Source organism: Canis lupus, chromosome X (assembly GCF_048164855.1).
Source record: "Canis lupus baileyi chromosome X, mCanLup2.hap1, whole genome shotgun sequence".
Lineage (NCBI taxonomy): Eukaryota > Metazoa > Chordata > Mammalia > Carnivora > Canidae > Canis > Canis lupus.
Window position 1 is genome coordinate 2075230 of NC_132876.1, and position 21169 is coordinate 2096398.

Below are 21169 nucleotides of genomic sequence, written 5' to 3' on the forward strand. Positions count from 1 at the left end.
CTTGTTCCTCCCTATGGGGTTGAGCAGAAGGGGAACCTCAGCCATGGCCTGGGCTCCCCACCATGAGGGGGCCTGAGGGAACAGTGGCTGAGGTTCTGATCCCTGGTGGTGCCCTTCCTTCCCTTCCCACCCCGGGCGTCCCAGCAGGCTCCCCAGGCTCCTAGCACTTGGCTCGCTCGGGTGGGGCGGGGTGCGTTGCGATCGGGAGGTCCGGCGCGATGTCCGGGGGGAAGCAGGTGGCCCGGGGCGCCCAGGGCCTGGAGCAGCTGTGGCATCAGTGCCCGCTGGCATCCAGGGCCCGGGGCGGCGCGGGAAGCGTGCGGCTCGGGGCGGGGGCGGGCCGGAGGGTGCCAGCCTGCTGGACGCCGGGCGCTGGGCGCGAGGGGGCGGCAAGGTCCGGCCGCCGGGGACCCCGCCGGAAACCCCTCCCGGCGGTGCCAGGCTGGGGGGCGCCCCGCCCAGGGGCCCGCGGCGGGGGCGGGGCGGGGCGGGGCGGGGCCGGCGGGGCGGGGGTGCGGGCGGCAGAGCCCCAGGGCCGGCCCGGCGCGCTCGCGGCCGCGTGGGAGCAGCGGGGCTCGACGGCGCGGCCGCCCGGAAGCCATGGCCGCGCACGGGAAGCTGCGCCGGGAGCGAGGGCTGCAGGCGGAGTACGAGGCGCAAGTGAAAGGTGAGAGGGCGCGGGTGCCTGCGGAGACCCGGCGTCGGGGGGGCCCCCCCAGGCCCGCCTCGCCCGGCCGCTGCTCGCCCTCCCCGCACCCCGAGCCCCGCCGGGCCCCTCAGCCGCGGGCTGTTTCCCTTTCCTCCCCCCGCTCCCTCCCCCCTTCCTTTGGTCGCTCTGCCCTCCTTGCTGCTCCCTGCACCTCACCCAGGGAGGGAAGGGGGCACCCGCTGCCCCCCAGAAAGTGACATTCTAGCCAGAGTGAAATGGAGCACCTTGCTTTTGCTGAGGAGGTCCGGGTAGGGGAGCCTGAGCGCCTCGAGCGCCTGGATTGGGGATAGCTTGGCCTGGAAACCGGTTCCTTTGCCCTCTCTTGGGCACTGAGGTGGCTGGGAGCTGAGGGCCGCCGTGTCGGGGTCTCGGGGTCTCGGGGTCTCGGGTCGCCGCTTAGAGATTCAGCGGGCCAGCTTCAAAGCCTGCGGGGCGCCGACCTCCTTGGGTTCTGATAAACACTGTGCAAATCACATGCAAATCAGCTTCGCAAACCCTTGGGCGACAGCTTCTGCCCCTCTTATCCAGGGCGTGCTAACTCTTGCAAACGAAAGAAGGTGGCATCCAAGTGCCCGCAGTTGGGGCTCTAAAGTTTCCCTGAGTCTTCAGATGTGTGACCCCATATGTCAGTGTCATTCGCTCCGGTTTACCAGTGAAGGAAGCCAAAGCTCAGCGAGAAGGGCCTTGCGCTCGGTCACCCAGCACAGCCCCTTCGAGGGAGAAGGAAATGACCCTCGAGGTGCCTGCCCGACCCACAGATGCGGGTTCTAACGTAATTTCCCAGTTCAAGCCATTTACACCAAAGTATGCCTGAGTCCTCCCCGTCTGGGAAAGGTGGCCTGCTGCCCGGAGCCGGCCTCAGGTGGCCTGCGGTGGCTCTGTGCGGGCCGAGCTGCCCCTCCAAGCCTTGCCCTCATCCTTTCACAGGTGAAGACACTGCCCCCCATCCCTGCTTCCCCCAAATGTCAAGAAGCTGGAGGACTTTGGAAACTCTTCAGTCGGCAGATATGGATCAGTTAATTCACACTGAAAAACTGGGGATCCGAGCAAGGCTGTCTTTAAAAAGTTTCTTGCCTGCTCCGGACCGCCAGTGACTTTAGCTCCTGAACCCTTCCTCTCCCCAAAGAAACTTCTTACCATGCTAAAACAAACAAACAAACAAAAAACCCAGGACCACTGTCTTGACACCCTAAATTCTGAAAGGTCAGCACAGTCGCGGTTTGGGTGGCCATCTTCTCTTCTGCTTTATTTGTCAGCAGAAGTGAGACCGTACGCCTTGCTCACAGGAAGTGTTGGTGGGGCCCAAGACCCAGCCGCGCAACTGAAGCAGATGTGGAAGGCTTCCATCCTTCCTTTTCACAGATGTTCTGCGCGCGTCTATTCTCTCCCAGGCCCTGGGAATACAACCCTGAGCAAAAGACCCAGGCCCTGCCCTCGTCCGGCTCGCAGGTCCTGTGACGGAGGGAGACACGTAGCAGACGACCCCTGACGGTTAGGCTCGTGTATGATGACACCCCCTGTAAAGGGAAAGCACGGATGTCAAGAAAGGAGGGAGGAGGGCCAGACCCAGTTGCAGGGGAGGTCCGGGAAGGGTTGATGACGGGGTGCATGGGAGCTGAGATCTGACAGCTTGAGGGTGACGGCCCAGGGGCTGGGGGCCGTGCACCAGCTCACTGCACTCCGGGGAAGCTCCGTCACGGGTGTTCTTGACACCAGCCAGTGTGGGAGTCCGGGTTGGAGGGTTGGAGGGCAGGCCTCGCAGAAGGAAGAGCCCCCCCCCCCCCCCCTCCCCGGGAGCTGTTGTCTTCACAGCGCTCAGCTGCCATTGGTCTCCAGGGACAGATTGCTTGGGAGGGCGGGGCAAACACCAGAGGAAGGTGAGGTGAGCTGGGACCTCTCAGGTCTTCCTGAGAATGAAATGCGAGGTCCTTTTAGCCCCCAAATGGTACCCTGATTCGGTGACGAATGTCCAGACTGCGAGGGGCATAGAGCCCACTCACCTGGCCGGGGAGCTGAGCGCCGGAGCCGGCCCCGGAGGGGACAAAGAGGCTCTGGGTCGCTTGGCGCTGCCCTCCCCTGCGCTGCTTTCACTGTCGGAAGGGAAGGGAGCAGCTGCCACCGGCCACCTCTGGCTCCTCTTCACCCAGCTCCACCCCGCCCTGGAAGGAGCACTCCCTCAGTAATCCCCCGGAAGGCGCGAGCGCTGTGGCCCTGGCCCATCCCTGAGCACTGCTGGGGGCGGGGGCAGGGGCTGGAGGACTGTATGTGGGTGCAGCCAAGGCCAAATTGGAGAGAGGGCCGGGCAGGAGGAAGGATGCCTTCTCCAAACGGAGAGCAGAGGGGGCGATGGGGATGCCGGGCAGGTGCACCCCGGGGAGGCTGCCCCGCACCCACCGCCCCTGGGAAGTCGCTGGCAGCACAGAAATGCCATTTGTCACCCCCTCCCAGGCCCGCTCCCTGCTCTGAGCCCTCGCTGACTTCTGCCTAGACTGGTTCAGGAGGTGCCAGCCTGGCCGGGCGCTTTCTGTGTGTCACCCGCCCTCTGCCTGGCCTCCCCGCAGCAGCCCGAGGGAAGCCCCACCGTGTGGCCCAGCTGCTGGGGCTCCTCCTTCCCTCGGCGACCCGCTGCACATCCTCCCCTGACCACGGGCCTCTCGCAGGACTCCGCTTTCCCCCTGCAGCCACACTGCTTCCAACAGCCTTCTCTGTTCTCTCGGCCAGAACACTCTTCCCGAGTGGCCCCGTGGCCCCTCTGTCACCTGCTCACTTCCTGGCCACCTGTTCTAAGAGAACTCCTCCCCGCCCCCACCTGCCACTCTGACCTCACCTTGCTGTTCGCCTCCTCAGCGCCCCTTGCTCCTGGACATTCTAGTGTATATGTGTCCGCTTGTGATCTGTTTTTTTTTTAAGATTTAATTTATTTATTCATGAGAGACACAGAGAGAGAGGCAGAGACCCAGGCAGAGGGAGAAGCAGGCTCCATGCGGGGAGCCCGATGCGGGACTCCATCCTGGGACCCCCCGATCATGCCCTGGGCCAAAGGCAGGAGCTAAACCGCTGAGCCACGCAAAGATCCCCGTCTGTTTTTTTTTAAAGATATTTATTTATTGGAGAGAGAGGGAGAGAGAGCATGTGCATGTGTGCCTGAGCGAGAGGAGGGGCAGAGGGAGCCAGAGAGGCAGCCCCCCCTGCCCCCGCCATGAGTGCAGAGCCCAACTCAGGGCTCGGTCCCAGGACCCCGAGAGCATGACCTGAGCTGAACTCAGACGCTTAACCAAGAGAGCCACCCAGGCACCCCCACTTGTGGTCGGCACCCCCAATCCCATCCCAGCTTCACGGGCACAAGCTGCTGGTCGGCCCTCTTTGCCGCTGTGTCTCCTCATGTGGAACATGCCCGGCCAGACTGGGTATGTCATCAACAGTCTGCAAGATGGGGAAAGCAATCAGTGTGCCTCCCTGGGGACGTGGATGGGGTTAGTAAGCAGGCGACCTGTTTGCCGGAAATCCAGACAGTGCATTATTCCCCGGGATCCCCCGTGCGCACCTGGGCACCCAGTGGGCGGCAGAAGTGTTTGTAGCAGGTTGCTTAAACCTGCCATTCAGGCGGTTCTTTGCTTTGGTGGGGAAAGCAGTGTTGCCAAATCGAGCCAGCGATAAGGTGTCAAAAGCCAGCAGTGTGGGGGCCCCGGGTGTGGCTGTCTCTGGCGGGGGGTGGGGGTGCCCTGTGGATGGGTGATGCCGAGTGGAAATGGGGGACAGAAAACAGGCCTGCCCTGTCTGTCCCTTGGCTTGCCAGCTCCAACCAGCCTGCTCTGGCCATCGGCCCTCACTGTGGGGCTGCCCTTTCTCCTTGGGGGGCCGGGGGCAGGGTTCCCAGCTACTAAGGCCACGAGTTCGCTGCGGGTTCGGCAGGGTGCCGTGGCAGCCTGTGTGTGTTTGCAGGAGAGGCCACCCTGCCTGGGGTCGTGGGCACCCGAAAGGCAGGAAGTGGCAGGGCAAACAGCTCAGGGGCTTTCCAGGAACCAGGGAGTGATGGGAAGCCGAACTGAAAGGCACCTGGCCGGGGACAGGGCGACGCGGGGCCGGGGCCGCTCTGGGTTCCCGCCGCCAGCGCAGGCCCCAGCCCTCCCTCTGCCCCTGGAACAGCAGCCTTCCCGTCTTCCCCGGCTGGGTCCGGCCCGGCCGTTAGCCGTAGCCCAGAGCTCCCTTTCCCCGAGGGCTGTGCCCAGCACGCGTCCCCGGCCTCGGGCCTGGTCCTGGGCCGGTCGCGGGCCTGAGCCGCCGTCCCCCGCAGAGATGCGCTGGCAGCTGAGCGAGCAGCTGCGCTGCCTGGAGCTGCAGGGCGAGCTGCGGCGGGAGCTGCTGCAGGAGCTGGCCGAGTTCATGCGGCGGCGCGCCGAGGTGGAGCTGGAGTACTCCCGGGGCTTGGACAAGCTGGCCGAGCGCTTCTCCGGCCGGGGCGGCCGCCTCGGGGGCAGCAGCCGCGAGCACCAGAGCTTCCGGTAGGTGCTCGCGGGGCAGGGTGGCCCGGCAGGCTGCGGGGCCCCGCTCCCGCCCTGAGCGCCCCTCTGCCCCAGGAAGGAGCCGTCCCTCCTGTCGCCCTTGCACTGCTGGGCCGTGTTGCTGCAGCAGACGCGGCAGCAGAGCCGGGAGAGCGCGACCCTCAGCGAGGTGCTGGCTGGGCCCCTGGCCCAGCGCCTGAGTCACATCGCAGAGGATGTGGGCCGCATAGTCAAGAGGGTAAGGCCGCCTTCGCCCTGGGCGCGGGAGGCGTGCACGGCGTTGGGGTCCAGGGAGGCCCGTGGGTGTCGGGCACAGGGAGCTGGCGGAGCCTCGAGGGCCGATGGGTGGCAGCGGGGGCAGCCGCACTGGGGCTCACGCTCGGCCTCCTCGTCAGAGTAAGGATCTGGAGCAACAGCTGCAGGACGAGCTGCTGGAGGTGGTGTCGGAGCTTCAGACGGTGAGGACAGGGCCCGCCCGCCCATCCCGGCTCCCCAAACTCCCCAAGGCCGGCGCACGAGGACCGAGCGCCCGGGAGAGGCCTGGGTGGGGGCACGGCAAGCACAGCCCCTCTCCCTGCTCTGGGCACGCGGTGGGGATGGGCCAGCCGTCGGCTCCGAGCCCCAGATGCGCTGGGGGGGGGGGGGGGCGGGCTGGCCGCGGCCTTGGACTTCAGGAGGGCAGCCTGGCCCCGGTGCTCCCTGCAGGCCAAGAAGACGTACCAGGTGTACCACATGGAGAGCGTGAATGCTGAGGCCAAGCTCCGGGAAGCCGAGCGGCAGGAGGAGAAGCGGGCGGGCCGCAGTGCCGCCTCTGCGGTCGCTGCCGCCGCCGCTGCCGCCGCCGCCACCGCCACCGCCACCGAGGCGGGGCCCCTGCGCAAGAGCTCCCTCAAGAAGGGAGGACGGCTGGTGGAAAAGGTGGGCCTGGGGCACCTATCTGTCTTCGAAGGTTCTGGTTCCAGCCTTTGTCCCTGGAATCCCCAGCCCTCGCCTGTCGGGGCCTGCTGGGAGGTGGGGCTTGGAGGCAGAAGGCAGGGCTGGGGAGAGGAGAGCCCCGGCCCTCTGGTAAGGCTGGGCCTAGTCAACTCTGCTGGCTTTGGAGTGCTCCCCTAGCGGGGTGGGTGACGCGACGGGAGGGGGGGTGTGTGGTGGAACAGTCTCCCCCCACGCTCCTACGTGCTCCTAGCTCTCCCCCACCAGCCGGAAGAGAACTTCCGTGCTCCCAAGTTAGGAAGCCTTCCCCGCCCCCCACCACCCCTGCCTCACGCAGTGCTCTCAGGTGTCAGAGGGGCAGCAAGGCACATAGGATGGGCGATTGGGTGATGTGCACGGAGAGGAGGCTGGAGGTTGCCCCCAGAGGTTGGGGAGGTACCAAGCCAGGAGGAGTTGATGCAGAACTGGGGCTACCGGCCCGGGTTGTGGGGTGTGTGTCCGTGGCAGGGTGCGGCAGAGTGGGGCAAGGGAAGAAGACATTGGGACTTCTGGGCCATGTGGTGGGAGGGGCCTGTGGGACGTCGGCTGCAGGTGTCCCCGTGGAGGTGGAGATTCTGTGGAAGGCCGCAGATGGGGGCTGGCCTGCTGGCCGAGTAGGTGACCCTGCTGTACTTGTGTGGCCTTGAGCAGCGTCAGGCCAAGTTCTTGGAGCACAAACTCAAGTGCACAAAGGCGCGCAACGAGTACCTGCTCAGCCTGGCCAGTGTCAATGCTGCTGTCAGCAACTACTACCTGCGTGACGTCTTGGACCTCATGGACGTGAGTACTGGGTGGGCAGGCAGGGGCTTGGGCCCGTACTCCGGGGGCCCACCCGAGCCACGTGCTTGCCTCCTCCCCAGTGCTGCGACACAGGATTCCACTTAGCCCTGGGGCAGGTGCTCCGGAGCTACACGGCTGCTGAGAGCCGGACCCAAGCCTCCCAGATGCAGGGCCTGGGCAGCCTGGAAGAGGCCGTGGAGGCCCTGGATCCTCCAGGGGACAAGGCCAAGGTGTTGGAGGTGCATGCAGTCGCCTTCTGCCCCCCACTGCGTTTTGACTACCACCCCCACGAAGGAGATGAGGTGAGGGTCACTGCCCCGGCCCCTAATGCCCCAGGCATCGGCACAAAGGTCTTTGCAGCTCTCTGGCCTTCATTGTGACCCTCCTTAAGTCCAATGAATGCCACTTTGCAAAGGAGTGGAGACTCCTGAAAGCAGCTTATTTCTCCGACCCTCATTCAATGGCCTGGAGGCGAATGAGGCTGTCTAGAAGTTTCTCCACTGGCATTTGAAACAAGCAACCTGCAGTACTGCCAATGAATGCACCCCTCCCCCACCACAGCAAACACAGTAAAAATACCGCCAGGTGGACGCCAGATAGTAGGTGGGCATCTAGCTGTTCATACATTTTTCATCCAAATGTTCTGCATGTTTAGACATTTCATCATGCCAAGTTGAGGGGAAATAAACCATACAAGCAGTAGAATGTAGCTGGCATCCTTTTACTTGTTTACAATTATTCCTTTTCTTTTCCCAGTTTGTCCACATGGGCATTGTGAGTGGACAGGGGTTTCATGGAGCTTTTAGCTTTTTAATCTATATTTTGTTTTTTTTTTAGCTTTTCTTTTTTCTTAAGATTTTATTTATTTATTCATGAGAGACACAGAGAGAGGCAGAGACACAGGTGGAGGGAGAAGCAGGCTCCATGCAGGGAGCCTGACGTGGGCCTTGATCCCGGGTCGCAGCTAAACCACTGCGCCACCAGGGCTGCCCTATTTTTTTTTTAAGATTTATTTATTTATTCATGAGAGAGAGAGAGAGGCAGAGAGAGAAGCATTAATCTATTATTTTGATCCGAGTCATATTTGAAAGAGTCAAGTGTTACTCAAGGCTCACGATGGCACATGGCAGTTCTCTGATTCACCTTTTCTGTTCTCGATTCCGCTCCTCACAAACGCTACTTCCTAGTCTCCTAGCTGCTGCTTCTGGTGCTTCCCTCCCTGGGTTCAAATTGCATAGCACGTGGCTAGTTGCTTTTCAACTGACTTCCTTCCACTCAGGGCTAACCCTAGCGCAGCCCGGCCCCCGGCTCCTCATCTGTGACTTCTCTTGTCTGAAAATGCCTGGATTCTAGCCTTCAAATTGATTGATAGTTTAGCTGGATATCGAATTCAGAGTTGAAAATCGGTTTCCCTTTCGACCGTTGGGCATCGCTCCAATGCCCTTCTGATTTCTGATCCTTGGTGTGCGACCTGCACATTTTCTCCCTAAAGTTTTCAGGAGTCTCTTTCCTGCCTGGTGAAATTTTATGATGATGCTCCTCGGGAGATCCTTTTTCCTTCACGGTGCTGGGCAGCCGGTGGGCATTGTCTGGAGTGGTGTGGCCCTAGGTTTGGGGATCATATTATTGCTTTGATAATTTCCTCCTCTTAATTTTCTTTTCTCTCACTTTTAGGAATGCTTATAATTGGATGTTGGACCTCATGGATTGATTCTCTAATTTTCCTCTTTTCCCTTTCCTATTCCCTCACCTCTAGGCCTTTTAGTTCTGCTTTTTTAGAGATTTCTTCAACTATCTCTTTCAACCCTTTGTTGAATATTCTAAAAAATTTACTTTTGTAGTTTTTGTTTCTGAAAGTTCGGTTTTGTTTTCCAGGTTCCTATTTAAAATGATGCTTTGGGGGTCCCTGCCTGGGTGGCTCAGTCAGTTAAGCATCTGCTTTGCCTCAGGTCAAGATCCTGAGATCTTGGGAGGGAGCCCCACGTGGGCTCCCTCCTCAGTGAGGAGTCTGCTTCTCCCTCCACCTCTGCTGTCCCCCATGCTCATTCTCTCTCTCTCTCTCTCAAATAAATAAATAAAAATCTTAAAATAACCCTTTGTTCTTGTTTTGTGGGCATATCATCTCAAATCATTCTGAAATGTTCATTTTTGTTTTCTGGACATTTTTCTCTGCTCCCTGCATTTTCTAGTTTCTTTGCAGTTAAAAAAGAAAGAAAGAAAAGCTTGCTTTCGCCTTTCTCTTTCATTTTAGAGCTTCCCTCAAATGGCTGGCAATTCTTGGCCATCAGGTCATATTTCAGAGGAGGTGCTGAGTGGTGGATTAGATATCCGATGTGCTTGAGCAGAGCTTGTCAACAGGAGACTTCCCCTCGGGGACTTGGACCATTGCTTTGAGGGAGACCCCCATGGTGGGGAGCGTGGGGCATCCTGGTAAAAGGGTGCTAGAAAGGACTAGTAGGACCTGGGCTGAGACTAGAGGATTTGGGGGAGGGACCCAGCTCCAGCTCTGGCCTAGATACTGTGGGGAAGCAGGGGTAACTCTGATTGGATGTCTTCATAAATCTTGTCTAGAAGGCAGGAGGTGGGGGGGGAGATGAGGGACGCTAAAGCAGCAGTCACTCCTGTTACCTGAACAGGGGGAGGTTTGGTTATTTTTGTGGCTTGGATAAAGTTCTTGTTTTTGTCTTCACCTCTCATGGCCACCGAGTGACCTTGTCTGATGCTGATGCTCTGTGACATTCCTTATGTTCAGTAGGATAACACCAAGTCCCGTCTGGACAGCTCCAGATGGCAGCGGCTGCTTGCTTCCTTCGCGTCAATAGGAATTTGTTTCTCCTTCTTTAGCTGTGACTAGTGTCCCCAAGTCCAGAAGCCCTCTGATTTATCCTTTCCAGAGGCTACATCTCTAGTTTTCTGCTAACTGTATGGGTTGAGGGGAGGTTCTTCTAATGTTAATGTTCCCTAGGACCTGGAGAGACTTTTATTTTTTTTTATGATTCTGGTAAAGCATATATAAGATTTACCATTTTAACTCTATATGTACAGCTGATTGTATATATGTGTGTGTGTGTGTGTGTGTGTTGGGTTTCTTTGTTTTTTTTTTTTTTTTTTTTTTTTTTTTTTTTTTAGTAATTACTGTAGCCAATGTGGGGCTGGAACTCAAGACCCCAAGACCAAGAGTCACATGCTCGGATCACTGAGCCAACCAGGTGCCCCCATTTAAGCCATTTTTACCATTTTTAAGTGTGTTGTTCGGTGGCACTAAGCACATTCACACTGTTGTGGAACCCTCCATCTCCAGGACTCTTCCATCTTCCCAGACTGAAACTCTGTCCCCAGGAGACACTCACGCCCCCTCCCTTTCCCCCAGCCCCCCAGCGCCCACCAACCTACTTCCTGTCTCTATGAATCTATATCAAGACTACTCTGGGTCACTCATATGAGTGGAATCATCTGTGATTTGCTGGTTTTGCTCCGCATAGTGTCCTCGAGGTTTATCCAAGTTGTAGCCTGTGAGAGGATCTCCTTCCTATTTTTTTTTTTAAGATTGTATTGAGTCACCATGTACCTCAGTGCTCTGAATGCAATCTGAAATAGCCTTATGTGCTTCTCTATTGCCTGGGCCGCCCTCCTGGCACTAGCCTCCCCGAGCACAGGGACCACGTCTGTCTGTCTTTTTTTTTTTTTTTAAGATTTTATTTATTTATTCATGAGAGACAGAGAGAGAGGCAGAGAGAAAAGCAGGCTCCCTGTGGGGAGCCCAATATAGGACTCAATCCCAGGACCCCGGGATCACGACCTGAGCCAAAGGCAGATGCTCAACTGCTGAGCCACCCGGGCACCTCGATCTTCTTTTTAAGGCTGAATAACGTTCCGGTGTCTGGACAGAGCACATTTTGCTTATCCATTCATCCCTTGATGGGCACTTGGGTTGCTTCCCGCCTTGGGCTGCTGTGAACACGAGTGTGCAAATCTCTCTTTGAGCCCCTGCTTTCACTTCTTTGGAGGATACACCCAGCAGTGGCATTGCCGGCTCGTGTGGCAGGTGTAGGTGCGGTTTTTAGAGGAGCTACAGTATCGTTTCCCAGACAGACTTGAGCCGCTCCCGGCCCCCTGCGGCCCCCTGCGGCTCCCTGCGTGCCCCTGCGTCACCGTGACCTGGGCCTTCCCGCACCCCTGTAGGTGGGGCCTGCAGAGAACAGAGCGGGGTGTGTTTAGCCTCCCGTGGATAAGCCACGTCTTCACTCTCAATTTTCACCTGATGCCAGGGCTCTCTGGATCCTTAAATGTTCAGAGGAGACGAATTTCTCGATTCTGGGGGCCTTCTCCCCCATCCTCCACTCTCCCCACCCCGCCGAGCCACTCACGTTTTGCCTCGGGAATCTATTTCTGCCTGATGAGAGGGGGCCGTTCTTCTGTCTCAGGCCCCAGTCCTCCTGATTATGTTTTCAAAAATAATCAACAGCGTTGTTGAGGTCTGAATCACCTGCCGTGTAATTCGCCAAGTTGAAGCGCACCATCCCATGTGTTTTGCACTATTCGCCGAGTTATGCAACCATCACCATGAGCTCGTGGCAAAACACGTCTACCCCCCGAAAGAAACCCTGGGCCCATGAAGCAGCCCCCACGCACCCCCTGCCCCAGCCCCCCGCACCCGCTCGTCTCCTTTCTGTGTCTCGCTTTGCCTCTCCTGGACCTTCCGTGGCAATGGGCTCGTGTGATGTGTGCCTTCTGTGGCCGGCTCCTTTCACTGAGCAGAATGTTTTCTAGGTCCCCCCCAGCCCCCCGTGTAGCGCCCATCAGCCGGGGGGCCACTCGTTTTTGTGGCTGAGTGACATCCCCTCGTATGGACGTGCTGCTCTTGCTTTTCCACTCATCAGCTGCTAGACACTCGGCTCGCTTCCGTCCCCGGGCCCTTATGAGTAGCGCTGCCGTGGGTGTCAGGGCGCGAATGTCAGTGGGCGAGAAGTGCTGGGGTCCCGCGCGGGGCCGCCCCCCGCCACGCGCCCCCGCCTCTGGGCCCGGGCTCAGCCTCGGCGCCCTGCATGCTGCCCTGCACAGGTGGCCGAGATCCGGGTGGAGATGGAGCTGCGGGATGAGATTCTGCCCAGAGCCCAGAATATCCAGAGCCGCCTGGACCGACAGACCATCGAGACGGAGGAGGTATGAGCACCCTGGCTCGGGGCGGGGACACAGACCCGGACCCCTGGAGCCAGGGGGCAGCGGCCTCCACGCCCCCTTCCTCCCGACTAGGCCTTCCTGTCCCTCGCTCCTGCCCCATTTCTTCCGGCCCTGGTGCTGTCCTCTCCCCAGGTGAGCAAGACTCTGAAGGCCACACTGCAGGCCCTGCTGGAGGTGGTGGCATCGGAAGACGGGGACGTGCTCGACTCCCTCCAAGCCAGCCCCTCCACCGAGTCCCTCAAGTCCACCAGCTCGGACCCGGGGGCTCGGCAGGCTGGCCGGAGACGAGGCCAGCAGCAGGAGACCGAGACTTTCTACATCATGGTGGGAAGGGGGAGTGGGGGTGGGGGGCAGGCCACAGGGAGGGGCCAGAGCTGGGATTAAAACTTCGGACACTTCTCGGGGCTTCGCAGAAGCTGCAGGAGTACCTGAGCGGACGGAGCATCCTTGCCAAGCTGCAGGCCAAGCATGAGAAACTGCAGGAGGCCATTGAGCGAGGTGGGCCCTGCCTCTGGCCCTCGACCCTCCTGCGTGGGGACCCCATGCGGCCCATGCTCCTCTCCGCCCGGAGAGCTTGGCGGGCATGCTGGCAATACCCCAGCAAGGGTCCCGGCCCCTACCCTGTGAGCCCGGCCCCTTGGCGCTGCCCAGGGCGGTGCTCACCTCCTGGCCTGAAAAGCTCACCAATGTTTTCTACTCCCCAGGTGACAAGGAGGAGCGGGAGGTGTCTTGGTGAGTGCGTCGTGCAGGGCCGGTGTGCTCTTTTTTTTTTTTTTTTTGATTTATTTATTCATGAGAGACACAGAGGGAGAGAGAGAGAGAGAGAGAGAGGCAGAGACACAGGCAGAGGGAGAAGCACGTGGGACTCGATCCCGGGTCTCTAGGATCACACCCTGGGCTGCCCCAGGGCCGGTGTGTTCTTTGCAGTGGTTGTTCCGCGGGGGCCAAGCTGCAGTGTCACCAGCCCACCCCTCCTCGGGGCCCAGCTCTGCTGCTCACGGTTCTATCTCTTAAATTTGTCACTTGGCCCCGTGGGTTCTGGAACCACATCGCGGGCTCCAGGACTCGGGGTGGGACAGCCTTTACTCCATGCCCGCTCCCCTCAGAGCCAACTTCCGTTCACCACAGGACCCAGTACACACAGAGAAAACTGCAGAAGAGCCGCCACCCCCGCCCCAGCTCCCAGTATAACCAGAAACTCTTCGGGGGAGACATGGAGAAGTTTATCCAGGTACTGGCTTTGCCTCACGCTCCAGCTGAGTGCGGGCGCTACCCCGCATTTTGGTTTCTGTCCAGCCCGGTGCTTGTGACCCCAGTGTCGCCTCCATTGCCAACAACTGGTCAACCGTCCTTCCTGGATGGGCCTTTGTCAGGTCTCCACTGATGGAAGGGAACGTCCTTAGCTAGTAACAGGCATCTAGAGCAAGCCTCAGGCAGGCGCATGTGCGACGTGGAACCCACAAGCCCCGCTTCTGGCTGACGTGGTGTGGAGGGGGGGTCCTAGAGGTCAGGGTGCGGGGGGCGAGAAAGGTCCAAGAAGAAATAGCGCTAGCCTTTGTTATGAAGCGACTATGCAGTCCGTCCGTATTCAAAAGAGCCAACGGACGATTTAAATGAACAAATTTGAGATTTGCAGTGTCACTCGATTCGAGGTCAACACGCAGAAGTTGCTTGCAGTAGACAGACAGCAAACAATGTCAGGCGCTGCCCAAACTGGCGGATGTCACAAACCACACGCCAACCTTGTTGCCGATACCCATGGCTTGTAAGAGAAAGATACAAGGGAGCGAGTGACACGGAGGGACAGTGAGTGACACGGAGGGACAGTGAGTGAACCCCCTCTGTCCGCAGAGCTCAGGCCAGCCCGTGCCCCTGGTGGTGGAGAGCTGCGTCCGCTTCATCAACCTCAATGGTAAGCCAGACCCAGGCCCTCCTGCTGCCGGCCTGGCCCTTGGCCCTGGCACCGGCCCCGGACCGGCTGGAGAGGGGACCCGGCACCCACCGGCTCTCATCCTCCCTCAGGCCTGCAGCACGAGGGCATCTTCCGGGTGTCGGGCGCCCAGCCCCGGGTCTCTGAAATCCGTGAAGCCTTCGAGAGAGGTAGGGACAGGCAGGATGGGGCAGGGGCGGGGGCATCGCCAGAGCCGGCGCGATCGCCTCCTGCGCCCCGTGCCGCCCTCAGGGGAGGACCCACTGGTGGAGGGTTGTACGGCCCACGACCTGGACTCGGTGGCAGGGGTGCTGAAGCTCTACTTCCGGAGCCTGGATCCCCCGCTCTTCCCACCGGACCTGTTCAAAGAGCTGCTGGCTTCGGCCGGTGAGGCCGGGGCCTGAGGCTGGCCGGGTGGGAGGGGCCGCTTCCCTGTGGCCGTGGCCACACTCACGGGCTTCTCTCCCCACGGGGGGCGGCCCGGGGCCGCAGAGCTGGAGGCCGTGGCCGAGCGGGTGGAGCACGTTAGCCGCCTCCTGGCCCAGCTGCCCGGACCGGTGCTGGTGGTCCTGCGCTACCTCTTCGCCTTCCTCAACCAGTGAGTGCTTCTTGGGGGCGAGGGGGGCTGGCGCTGGGGGTGCAGGGGACCCCAGCTGGGGAGTCCCCTGCCTGTGACCCGCGTGTGCCCACAGCCTGGCTCAGTACAGCGATGAGAACATGATGGATCCCTACAACCTGGCCGTGTGCTTTGGGCCGACCCTGCTGCCCGTGCCCGCCGGCCAGGACCCAGTGGCCTTGCAGGGTCGGGTGAACCAGCTGGTACAGACTCTCATCGTGCAGCCCGCGCGGGTTTTCCCACCCCCGACCCTGCTGCCCGGCCCCATCTATGAGAAGTGCATGGCACCGCCTTCCACCGGCTGCTTGGGGTATGCCCGTCGCGTGCCAGGGTGGGGGGTCCAGCAGGGGGAGCCCTCTCGTCTACTCAGATGCCTCGCTCTGACCTCAGGGACGCCCAGCTGGAGGGCCTGGTTGGGGAGAACGAGCCGGAGCTGGAAGCCGGGACCTCGGCCCAGGAGGATGGTGAGGGGGAGAGGAGGAGGGCCCCGTCCTGTCCCCGCCCTGGGTGCCCACTCCCCCTCCCAGCTCGGACCCCCTTCTCTCCCCAGACCTGGACGGCGGCGTGGAGGCCGTGGCCTGCTTTTCCTACACGGGCCGCACGGCCCAGGAGCTGAGCTTCCAGCGCGGGGATGTGCTGCGGCTGTACGAGCGGGCGTCGGGCGACTGGTGGCGGGGCGAGTGCGCGGGCGCCCGGGGGCTCATTCCCCACAAGTACATCACGCTGCCCGTGGGGTGAGTGAGCTGCTTCTCGTTCACCCGGGCCTCTGGCCCTTCCCCTGCCCGAGTCCTAGCCTCCCTAGGCCTGGGCGCCCCAGACCCCTTCTGGCCAACACTGGGCCCGCCGGCCCCCAGAGCCTGGCCCGGAAGGCGCGCTTTCAGCAGGCTGTCCCTCTGACCCTAGTGCAGAGAAGCACTCGGCGGGCCAGGGGCCACAGGTCGCAGCGGAGCTGGTGAGCAGTCCAGAGGTCCTCCTGGCCGTGGAACTTGGCCATCGGTGAGCGAGGGGGAGACTCATATTGGTGGCCCCACTTGCCCACCTCGGCCTGAGCACTGCTGTTGGGGAGTGAAACCTGTCCCAGGCAGCAGGTGCTGGGCCAGGTCACAAGGGGTGGGCTCTGACTTTGGCCACGTGCAGAGGGGCCCAGGTGGGGGAGAGCCGTCCAGGTGAGGGACCCGCTGGGCCGGCCTCGCTCTTCCCCCTACCTTGGCAGTGCCCTGCCCCGGGAGGGGCCCCTGTGGGCTCACTGTCTGTACCCTGCAGGCCAGAGCCATGCACCCCGCCTGAGGCCCCCCTGGGCATACCCGGGGGGCCCTTCGGGCACAGACGACACTGCTTGGTCCCCACCTCCCCGGAGCGATACGTGGAGGTGGACAAGGTGAGAGCCGGGACTGGCTGTGTGGCAGGTGGGGGGGGCGGGGGACACCTCTCCCGGGGAGTCTGCGTCACTTTAGAAACCAGACTTTTTCCTCCTGATGCTCGGGTCTACCCTTCCTGGCTCCACACCTGCTGGCTGAGCCCAGCCCAGGGAGGGGCAGGCCAGTAAGGGGGTGAGGCCAGAGGGGAAGGACGAGCCCAGAAGCAGGGTTGAGGGGCACACGGGGGCTCCTGCGGTTGGGCTTCACGTTCTGGAGTGGGGAGTGGCAAGTGGGACTCGCAGGCAGGCATGGCATCTAGAGCCAGGGCGGGTGACAGGCAGTCACCCAGCAGGTGTTTGGTGCCCGAGGAGGATGAAAGGGACCGGGGGAAGAGATGCCGGAGTGGGTGGCCGCCTGGGAAGCCCGGCAGGGTGCTGGTTCTCAGTGCGGGAGACCGTGGGTGTTGAACATGGCCCCGGCCAGGGGGCACCCTGGGGAGACACGGCTTTCTGCTCTGGGGAGCGTGCCCACCTGTGGGCTCCCAGTGAGCACCGCTGGGCTAAGACAGAAGCCCTGGGGACATGCGCCAGGGAGAGAGCCCAAGAGCACGCGGTGTGCCGGCGGAGGCCCAGTGGCCCGGCCAGGAGTCGGGGACCAGGGGGCGAGCTAGGTCACATGGCCGCTAATGCCAGAGAAGCCAGAGTCAGGCGTAGGGGAGGGGTGGGCAGCCAGGACATGGAAGGGGGGTGCAGGCAGCAGGCAGCGCCAGGTGGGGTGCGGGTGGACGCTGACCCGTGAGGCTCCAGCACAGTGGTGCTCCCGGGGGTCGGGGGTGGCTGTGACCTCAGCCAGGGAGAGAGTAGGTAGGAGGAGAGAGGGGACCTGGGACTCAGCCAGAGGGACCCCCACGTCAGGGCTGGGCTGAGAATTGCCGTCCCCAGAGGTGGCTGTGACCCACCCCCCCACCAAAAGCGGCAGGAGGGAAACCAGGCAGGGAGGAGGGGCGGCGGCTTCGGGACCGGTGGGTAGGAGGGGTGTGGTGACAGGAAGGTGGCCAAGGACCTCGGTTGTGGAATGAGAACGAGTTCCAGCGGACGCTTGGGCAGCAGAGGGAGGAAGGCCCCACGTGTGGCTCGGGTGGCGACAGCCTGACCGGAGGGTGGGAGAGGGGGCTCTGCAGATGCTGTCCCTCGTCTTCTGTCCTCTAGGCTGTGGCACAGACCATGGATTCCGTGTTTAAGGAGCTCCTGGGAAAGACCTCCGCCCGCCAGGGCGCGGGGCCCGCGTCCACCGGCTCCCCCGGCCCCGGGCCCTGCAGCCTGAAGCCTCCGGCCTCCGGCCGCCTGGGTAGGAGCAAAGGCTTCTCCCGCGGCTCCGGGGCCCCGGCGTCCCCCTCGGCGTCCCATCCCCAGGGCCTGGACTCTCCACTTAAGCACTGAGGCGCTGCCGGCCGCTCTGCAGCCGTCCCCCCCCCCCCGACGTGGCCACCTGTGGCATCTCCCTGGCCCTGTGTGGCCGGTGCCGGGCTCCTGCTCTTGCCCCTTCGCAGAGGAGGAGACGGCTGCCCCGACGCGCCCCTGCCTGCCCCGACCCTGGCTTTGCTGTGAGGGCTTGGCGGTGGCTGCCGGGCGCTGGGTGCGAGCCCGGTGGCGGCCGGCAGGTGCTGGCTGCCGTTTATAAAGGCCTGCGTGTTGACCCCCGTGCAAGCCAGTCCTCTGTCTCGGGGGGCAGGCGGGGGCACGGCCAGATGCGGGGCGCTCGGCAAAGGCGGCGGGGGTCTCGGCACACGGCCGTCCGAGCGGGGGTCCGGTGTCCGGTGGGGGTCCGAGAATGCCGTTGCACGCTGCCCGACAAGCGCCCTTACCCTGATCCAAGGAGACCCGCTGGGTGGAAAAAGTGCTGGATCTTTTATTAGGGACAGAGTGAGAGGGGAGGGCAGAGGGGGAGCAGAGAGGCCCCCTACCCCTTTCCTTCCTCCCGGGCTCCGGGGAGCCTCCATGTCAGGGGCAGGCACCCGCTGCGTGGAGGCCTTGTGCGCCCCCCAGACGAGGCCCCCGGCTGCCGCCCTAGCCCCCCCACGCTAGGCCCCAAGGAGCTGACCTCTGGCTCCTAGTCCCAGAGCCCCCTCCCAGAGGGTCTCCTCCCCCCAGGGGTCCGAGGGCCAGCCCCAGGTAGGCAGCCGGGCCTCGCAGAGCCTCTGGAAGGAAGGCGCCCCTTGGCTCCTCAGGAGGAAGTGTCCTTGGCCAGGAAGGAGCTGGCCGTGGCGCAGGACTCCTCTTGGGGCCCCAGGCTGGGTGGGGCCCGACTCCGGGCCCAGCAGAACAGGCTGCGCAGCTCGGAGGAGACGCTGCTGCTGAAGAAGGCGTAGATCCAGGGGTTGGTGCAGCTGTTGAGGCTGGCCAGCAACATAAGCAGCACGAAGGGGGCCCCTGTGGGTGGGGAGAGTCCGGGCTGGGGCTGAGGGTGTCCGCGCAGAGGTGCAGTGACCCCGTCTGCTCACTGGGGCATATGTCTGCGGGGTGAGGGCGCGTGCGCGGCCCAGCCCGAAGGTCCCCCACCGCCCTGGCCGCAGCCACACCCACCTTCCAGGGGCGCCTGCGGGTCCCACGCTGCCCACAGCTGCACGAGGAAGAAGGGCGCCCAGCACAACACGTAGACGATCACAATGACCAGCGTCATCCTCACCGTCTTGGCCATGGCTGCGGACACCCGGGCCCCCTCGCTGGGGCTGCCGGTCCGGTGCCCTCCACGGCACCCCCCAGCCCTCTCTGCTGGCCCCGGCACCAGGCTGGAGTGAATCTCCCGGAAGATGAGCACCTGGCAGGCCGCGATGCCCAGGGCAGGTGCCACAAAGACCATTAGGGCGATCCAGGTGACATAGGCTCGGAGGCCCCAGGGCTCAGCGAAGTGGGCCCAGCAGTCAAGGACCCCACTGCCATTTCCCACGTCACGCTGGGCAAAGATGAAGAGCTGGGGCAGGCTGAGAATGAGCGAGAAGGCCCAGGCCACCAGCACCGGCCGGTTCCAGCGAGCTCCACCTCCGTGGCGGTATGCCAGCATGGGGCGGCAGATGGCGCGGTGGCGGTCCAGCGTCATGGCCAGGATCATGTAGGAGGAGGCATACATGCCCACCATCTGCAGGTACTTGACTGCCCGGCACAGGGCATCAGGCCCACGGAAGCGGTCCGTGGCATCCCACGCCAGCTGGGGCAGTACTTGGAACAGAGCCACAGCCAGGTCGGCCAGGCACAAGTGGCCAATGAAGACGTGCATGGGTGCCCAGCGACCCCGCCGGACCCGGCGCGCCAGGGCCCCCAGCACCAGGCCGTTGCTCAGGGCCACAGCCACGAAGACCGTGGAGAGCAGGGCTAGCTCGGCCTGGACAAGCAGCGGGTCCCGGGTGTCCAGCAGCTCCCTGCTGCCGTTGCCAGCTGGAGTAGGTGGAGAGAGGGTCCGGGGCACAGCTGGGCGGGTGGAGGAAGAGGCCCCGTTAGGGTATGTGCTCTGCGGGGGGCCCTGGGCCCGATGGCAGGGCCAGTGGCTGAGCCGCGTCAACCTGGGCCCCCGCTTCCCTGCCGCCTCCCAGGCCCCGGCCCGAAGCGGAGCGCTCACCACTCCTGGCCCGTGTGGGGGGGCAGCCCCCCCCATGAGCACGCAGGGCCGTGCCCGCGCCTCCCCGCACTGGCAGCCCCGACAGGGAGGGTGAAGGAGTCTCCGAAAGGGGGGCTTCTCTGCTTCTGCAAGCCCACTCGGCCTACCTGGCTCGTCCCCGAGGAGGGATTGGTGGGGGGACAGGTTGGGGCCCGGGGGCTGGAACCTTACCCGAGGTGGTGGATGCCAGGAGCATGGTGGGGCCGGGGCAGGTGTCTCGAGCGCCTGGGGGACACAGGGTATCGGGCTCAGCCTCCCAACCGAGGGGCCTAGTCTCTCGACAGGCGCCCCTAGAGACTGGGTGCCAGGGTGGCGGGGTGCCTGTGTGTGGGGGGGTCCCAGCGGTGGGGAGGCACGCTCGGTCGGATGGAGGTCGGTGAGGTCATGGATCCCGGGCCCCGCTGTGCTCCCCAGTACCGAGCAGGTTAAGATAGAAAGGAGCTGTCGCGCAGATGCGTGAGCGTGTCCTAGGACCCACGTTGCAGCCCGCAGATCCGGAGCACACGTCCAGACCGCCTCCCCCCACGCACCCTCGCACAGCCCGGGAGAGGCGGCCGGCGGAGGGCTGGGGCTGGGCAGGAGAGGCCACTGTCCCCGGGGCCCCCCGAAGCCCCTTACCTGGCTCGGCTCTCTGGGCTCCGGGCAGCTGGGCAGTGGCGGCTGCGAAGGTGGCCCAGGAGCTCAGATCTGCTCCCCATCCCCTGCCCCGCCCCAGCCCGGCCTCTGGGAGTGACCTGCCCAGGAGGGGACTTCCTCTCCCTCCCCGCCCCCACGTGCCTCTCCTGGCCTCCTGCCTGGGGCACCGGGAAGTAGGCTCCTGGCCTCCTGCGCTGCCCTTCCTGTCCGGGCCCTCCTGGGTCTGTCCCCAGGACGCCTTGTCCCCCCCGCCCCGGGTGCCTGAGCCCTCCCAGGCTGGTCCCCGGCTAGGCCTGGCTGTGACCGGCAGGCAACCGACACCCCCAGCCGCCGCCTGTCCCCCCATTCCGTCCTCACGGGGTCCACCTTATTGGGAGGTCAGGTCCGGCGGGGTTCTGGGAGATCGCTCAACTCAGCAGCTCTGCTGTAAAAGTGGGGAAACTGAGGCCAGAGATGGCTGAGGCTGACTGAAGGCCACACAGCTTCTTGGTGGCACGGCGCGACTCCTTTCCCAGCCAGGTTCCTTCTGTCCCTGCTGGGCCCCGGGGAGGAAGGGGTGAGAGCTCGTGGAATCCCCACTACGTGAGTGCTGGTGCCCGCCCCTCCTCAATTAGGGCCACCGGAGATGAGGGACAGGAAGGGAGGGGGTGGGGCGGGTTCAAGCCAGGGCTTAATGCACCCCTGTGACAGCCAGCTTCCTCCCCAGGATCCTGTGGGAGCCAGGGACACCCCCACCCTCTTCCTCCCCCCCACCTGCAGCTACCTGCCCTAGGAGGGGGCGGGCTGCAGGCCTCTGTCTCCCTCCCGCACCGCCGGACGGCCACAGGGGCGCAC

At 62.9% G+C, this 21169-nt stretch overlaps 2 protein-coding genes across 8 annotated transcripts; one reads left to right on the forward strand and one right to left on the reverse strand.

The window, feature by feature from the left end:
* The first annotated feature begins 536 nt into the window (after positions 1–536).
* ARHGAP4 (Rho GTPase activating protein 4) lies at positions 537–17743 on the forward strand. Of its 6 annotated transcripts, none has more exons than XM_072815251.1 (23): positions 537–667; positions 1637–2200; positions 5004–5211; positions 5287–5449; positions 5607–5669; positions 5917–6129; positions 6835–6963; positions 7044–7265; positions 12025–12126; positions 12277–12468; positions 12558–12642; positions 12849–12876; positions 13273–13375; positions 13996–14056; positions 14167–14244; positions 14327–14461; positions 14567–14672; positions 14767–15000; positions 15081–15154; positions 15241–15424; positions 15594–15686; positions 15954–16068; positions 17257–17743. In XM_072815251.1, exons 3-23 carry the CDS (start codon positions 5006–5008, stop codon positions 17485–17487), a joined length of 2817 nt encoding a protein of 938 aa, XP_072671352.1. In that variant the 5' UTR covers positions 537–667; positions 1637–2200; positions 5004–5005; the 3' UTR covers positions 17488–17743. The 6 variants fall into 6 exon arrangements, with proteins under 6 accessions (XP_072671352.1, XP_072671348.1, XP_072671350.1 ...); XM_072815249.1 differs by having other exon boundaries at positions 539–667; positions 1238–2200; XM_072815250.1 differs by lacking the exon at positions 537–667 and adding an exon at positions 1071–1448.
* Positions 17744–17936: 193 nt separating this feature from the next.
* AVPR2 (arginine vasopressin receptor 2) lies at positions 17937–20923 on the reverse strand. Of its 2 annotated transcripts, none has more exons than XM_072817746.1 (4): positions 20702–20923; positions 19871–19924; positions 18631–19512; positions 17937–18477 (listed from the first exon to the last, which is right to left on the reverse strand). In XM_072817746.1, exons 2-4 carry the CDS (start codon positions 19893–19895, stop codon positions 18272–18274), a joined length of 1113 nt encoding a protein of 370 aa, XP_072673847.1. In that variant the 5' UTR covers positions 19896–19924; positions 20702–20923; the 3' UTR covers positions 17937–18271. The 2 variants fall into 2 exon arrangements, with proteins under 2 accessions (XP_072673847.1, XP_072673845.1); XM_072817744.1 differs by lacking the exon at positions 20702–20923 and adding an exon at positions 20318–20435.
* Between the last annotated feature and the right edge of the window lie 246 nt (positions 20924–21169).

Coding starts and splice junctions, on each gene's coding strand:
- ARHGAP4 (XM_072815247.1), top strand. CDS start 601: ATGGCCGCGCACGGGAAGCTGCGCCGGGAGCGAGGGCTGCAGGCGGAG. Junction 6,964..7,043: donor ACGTCTTGGACCTCATGGAC/GTGAGTACTGGG, acceptor CCTCCTCCCCAG/TGCTGCGACACAGGATTCCA. Junction 14,245..14,326: donor CCGTGAAGCCTTCGAGAGAG/GTAGGGACAGGC, acceptor TGCCGCCCTCAG/GGGAGGACCCACTGGTGGAG.
- AVPR2 (XM_072817746.1), bottom strand. CDS start 19,895: ATGCTCCTGGCATCCACCACCTCGG. Junction 19,513..19,870: donor CCTGGCATCCACCACCTCGG/GTAAGGTTCCAG, acceptor CCACCCGCCCAG/CTGTGCCCCGGACCCTCTCT. Junction 18,478..18,630: donor CCCGCAGGCGCCCCTGGAAG/GTGGGTGTGGCT, acceptor CCCCACCCACAG/GGGCCCCCTTCGTGCTGCTT.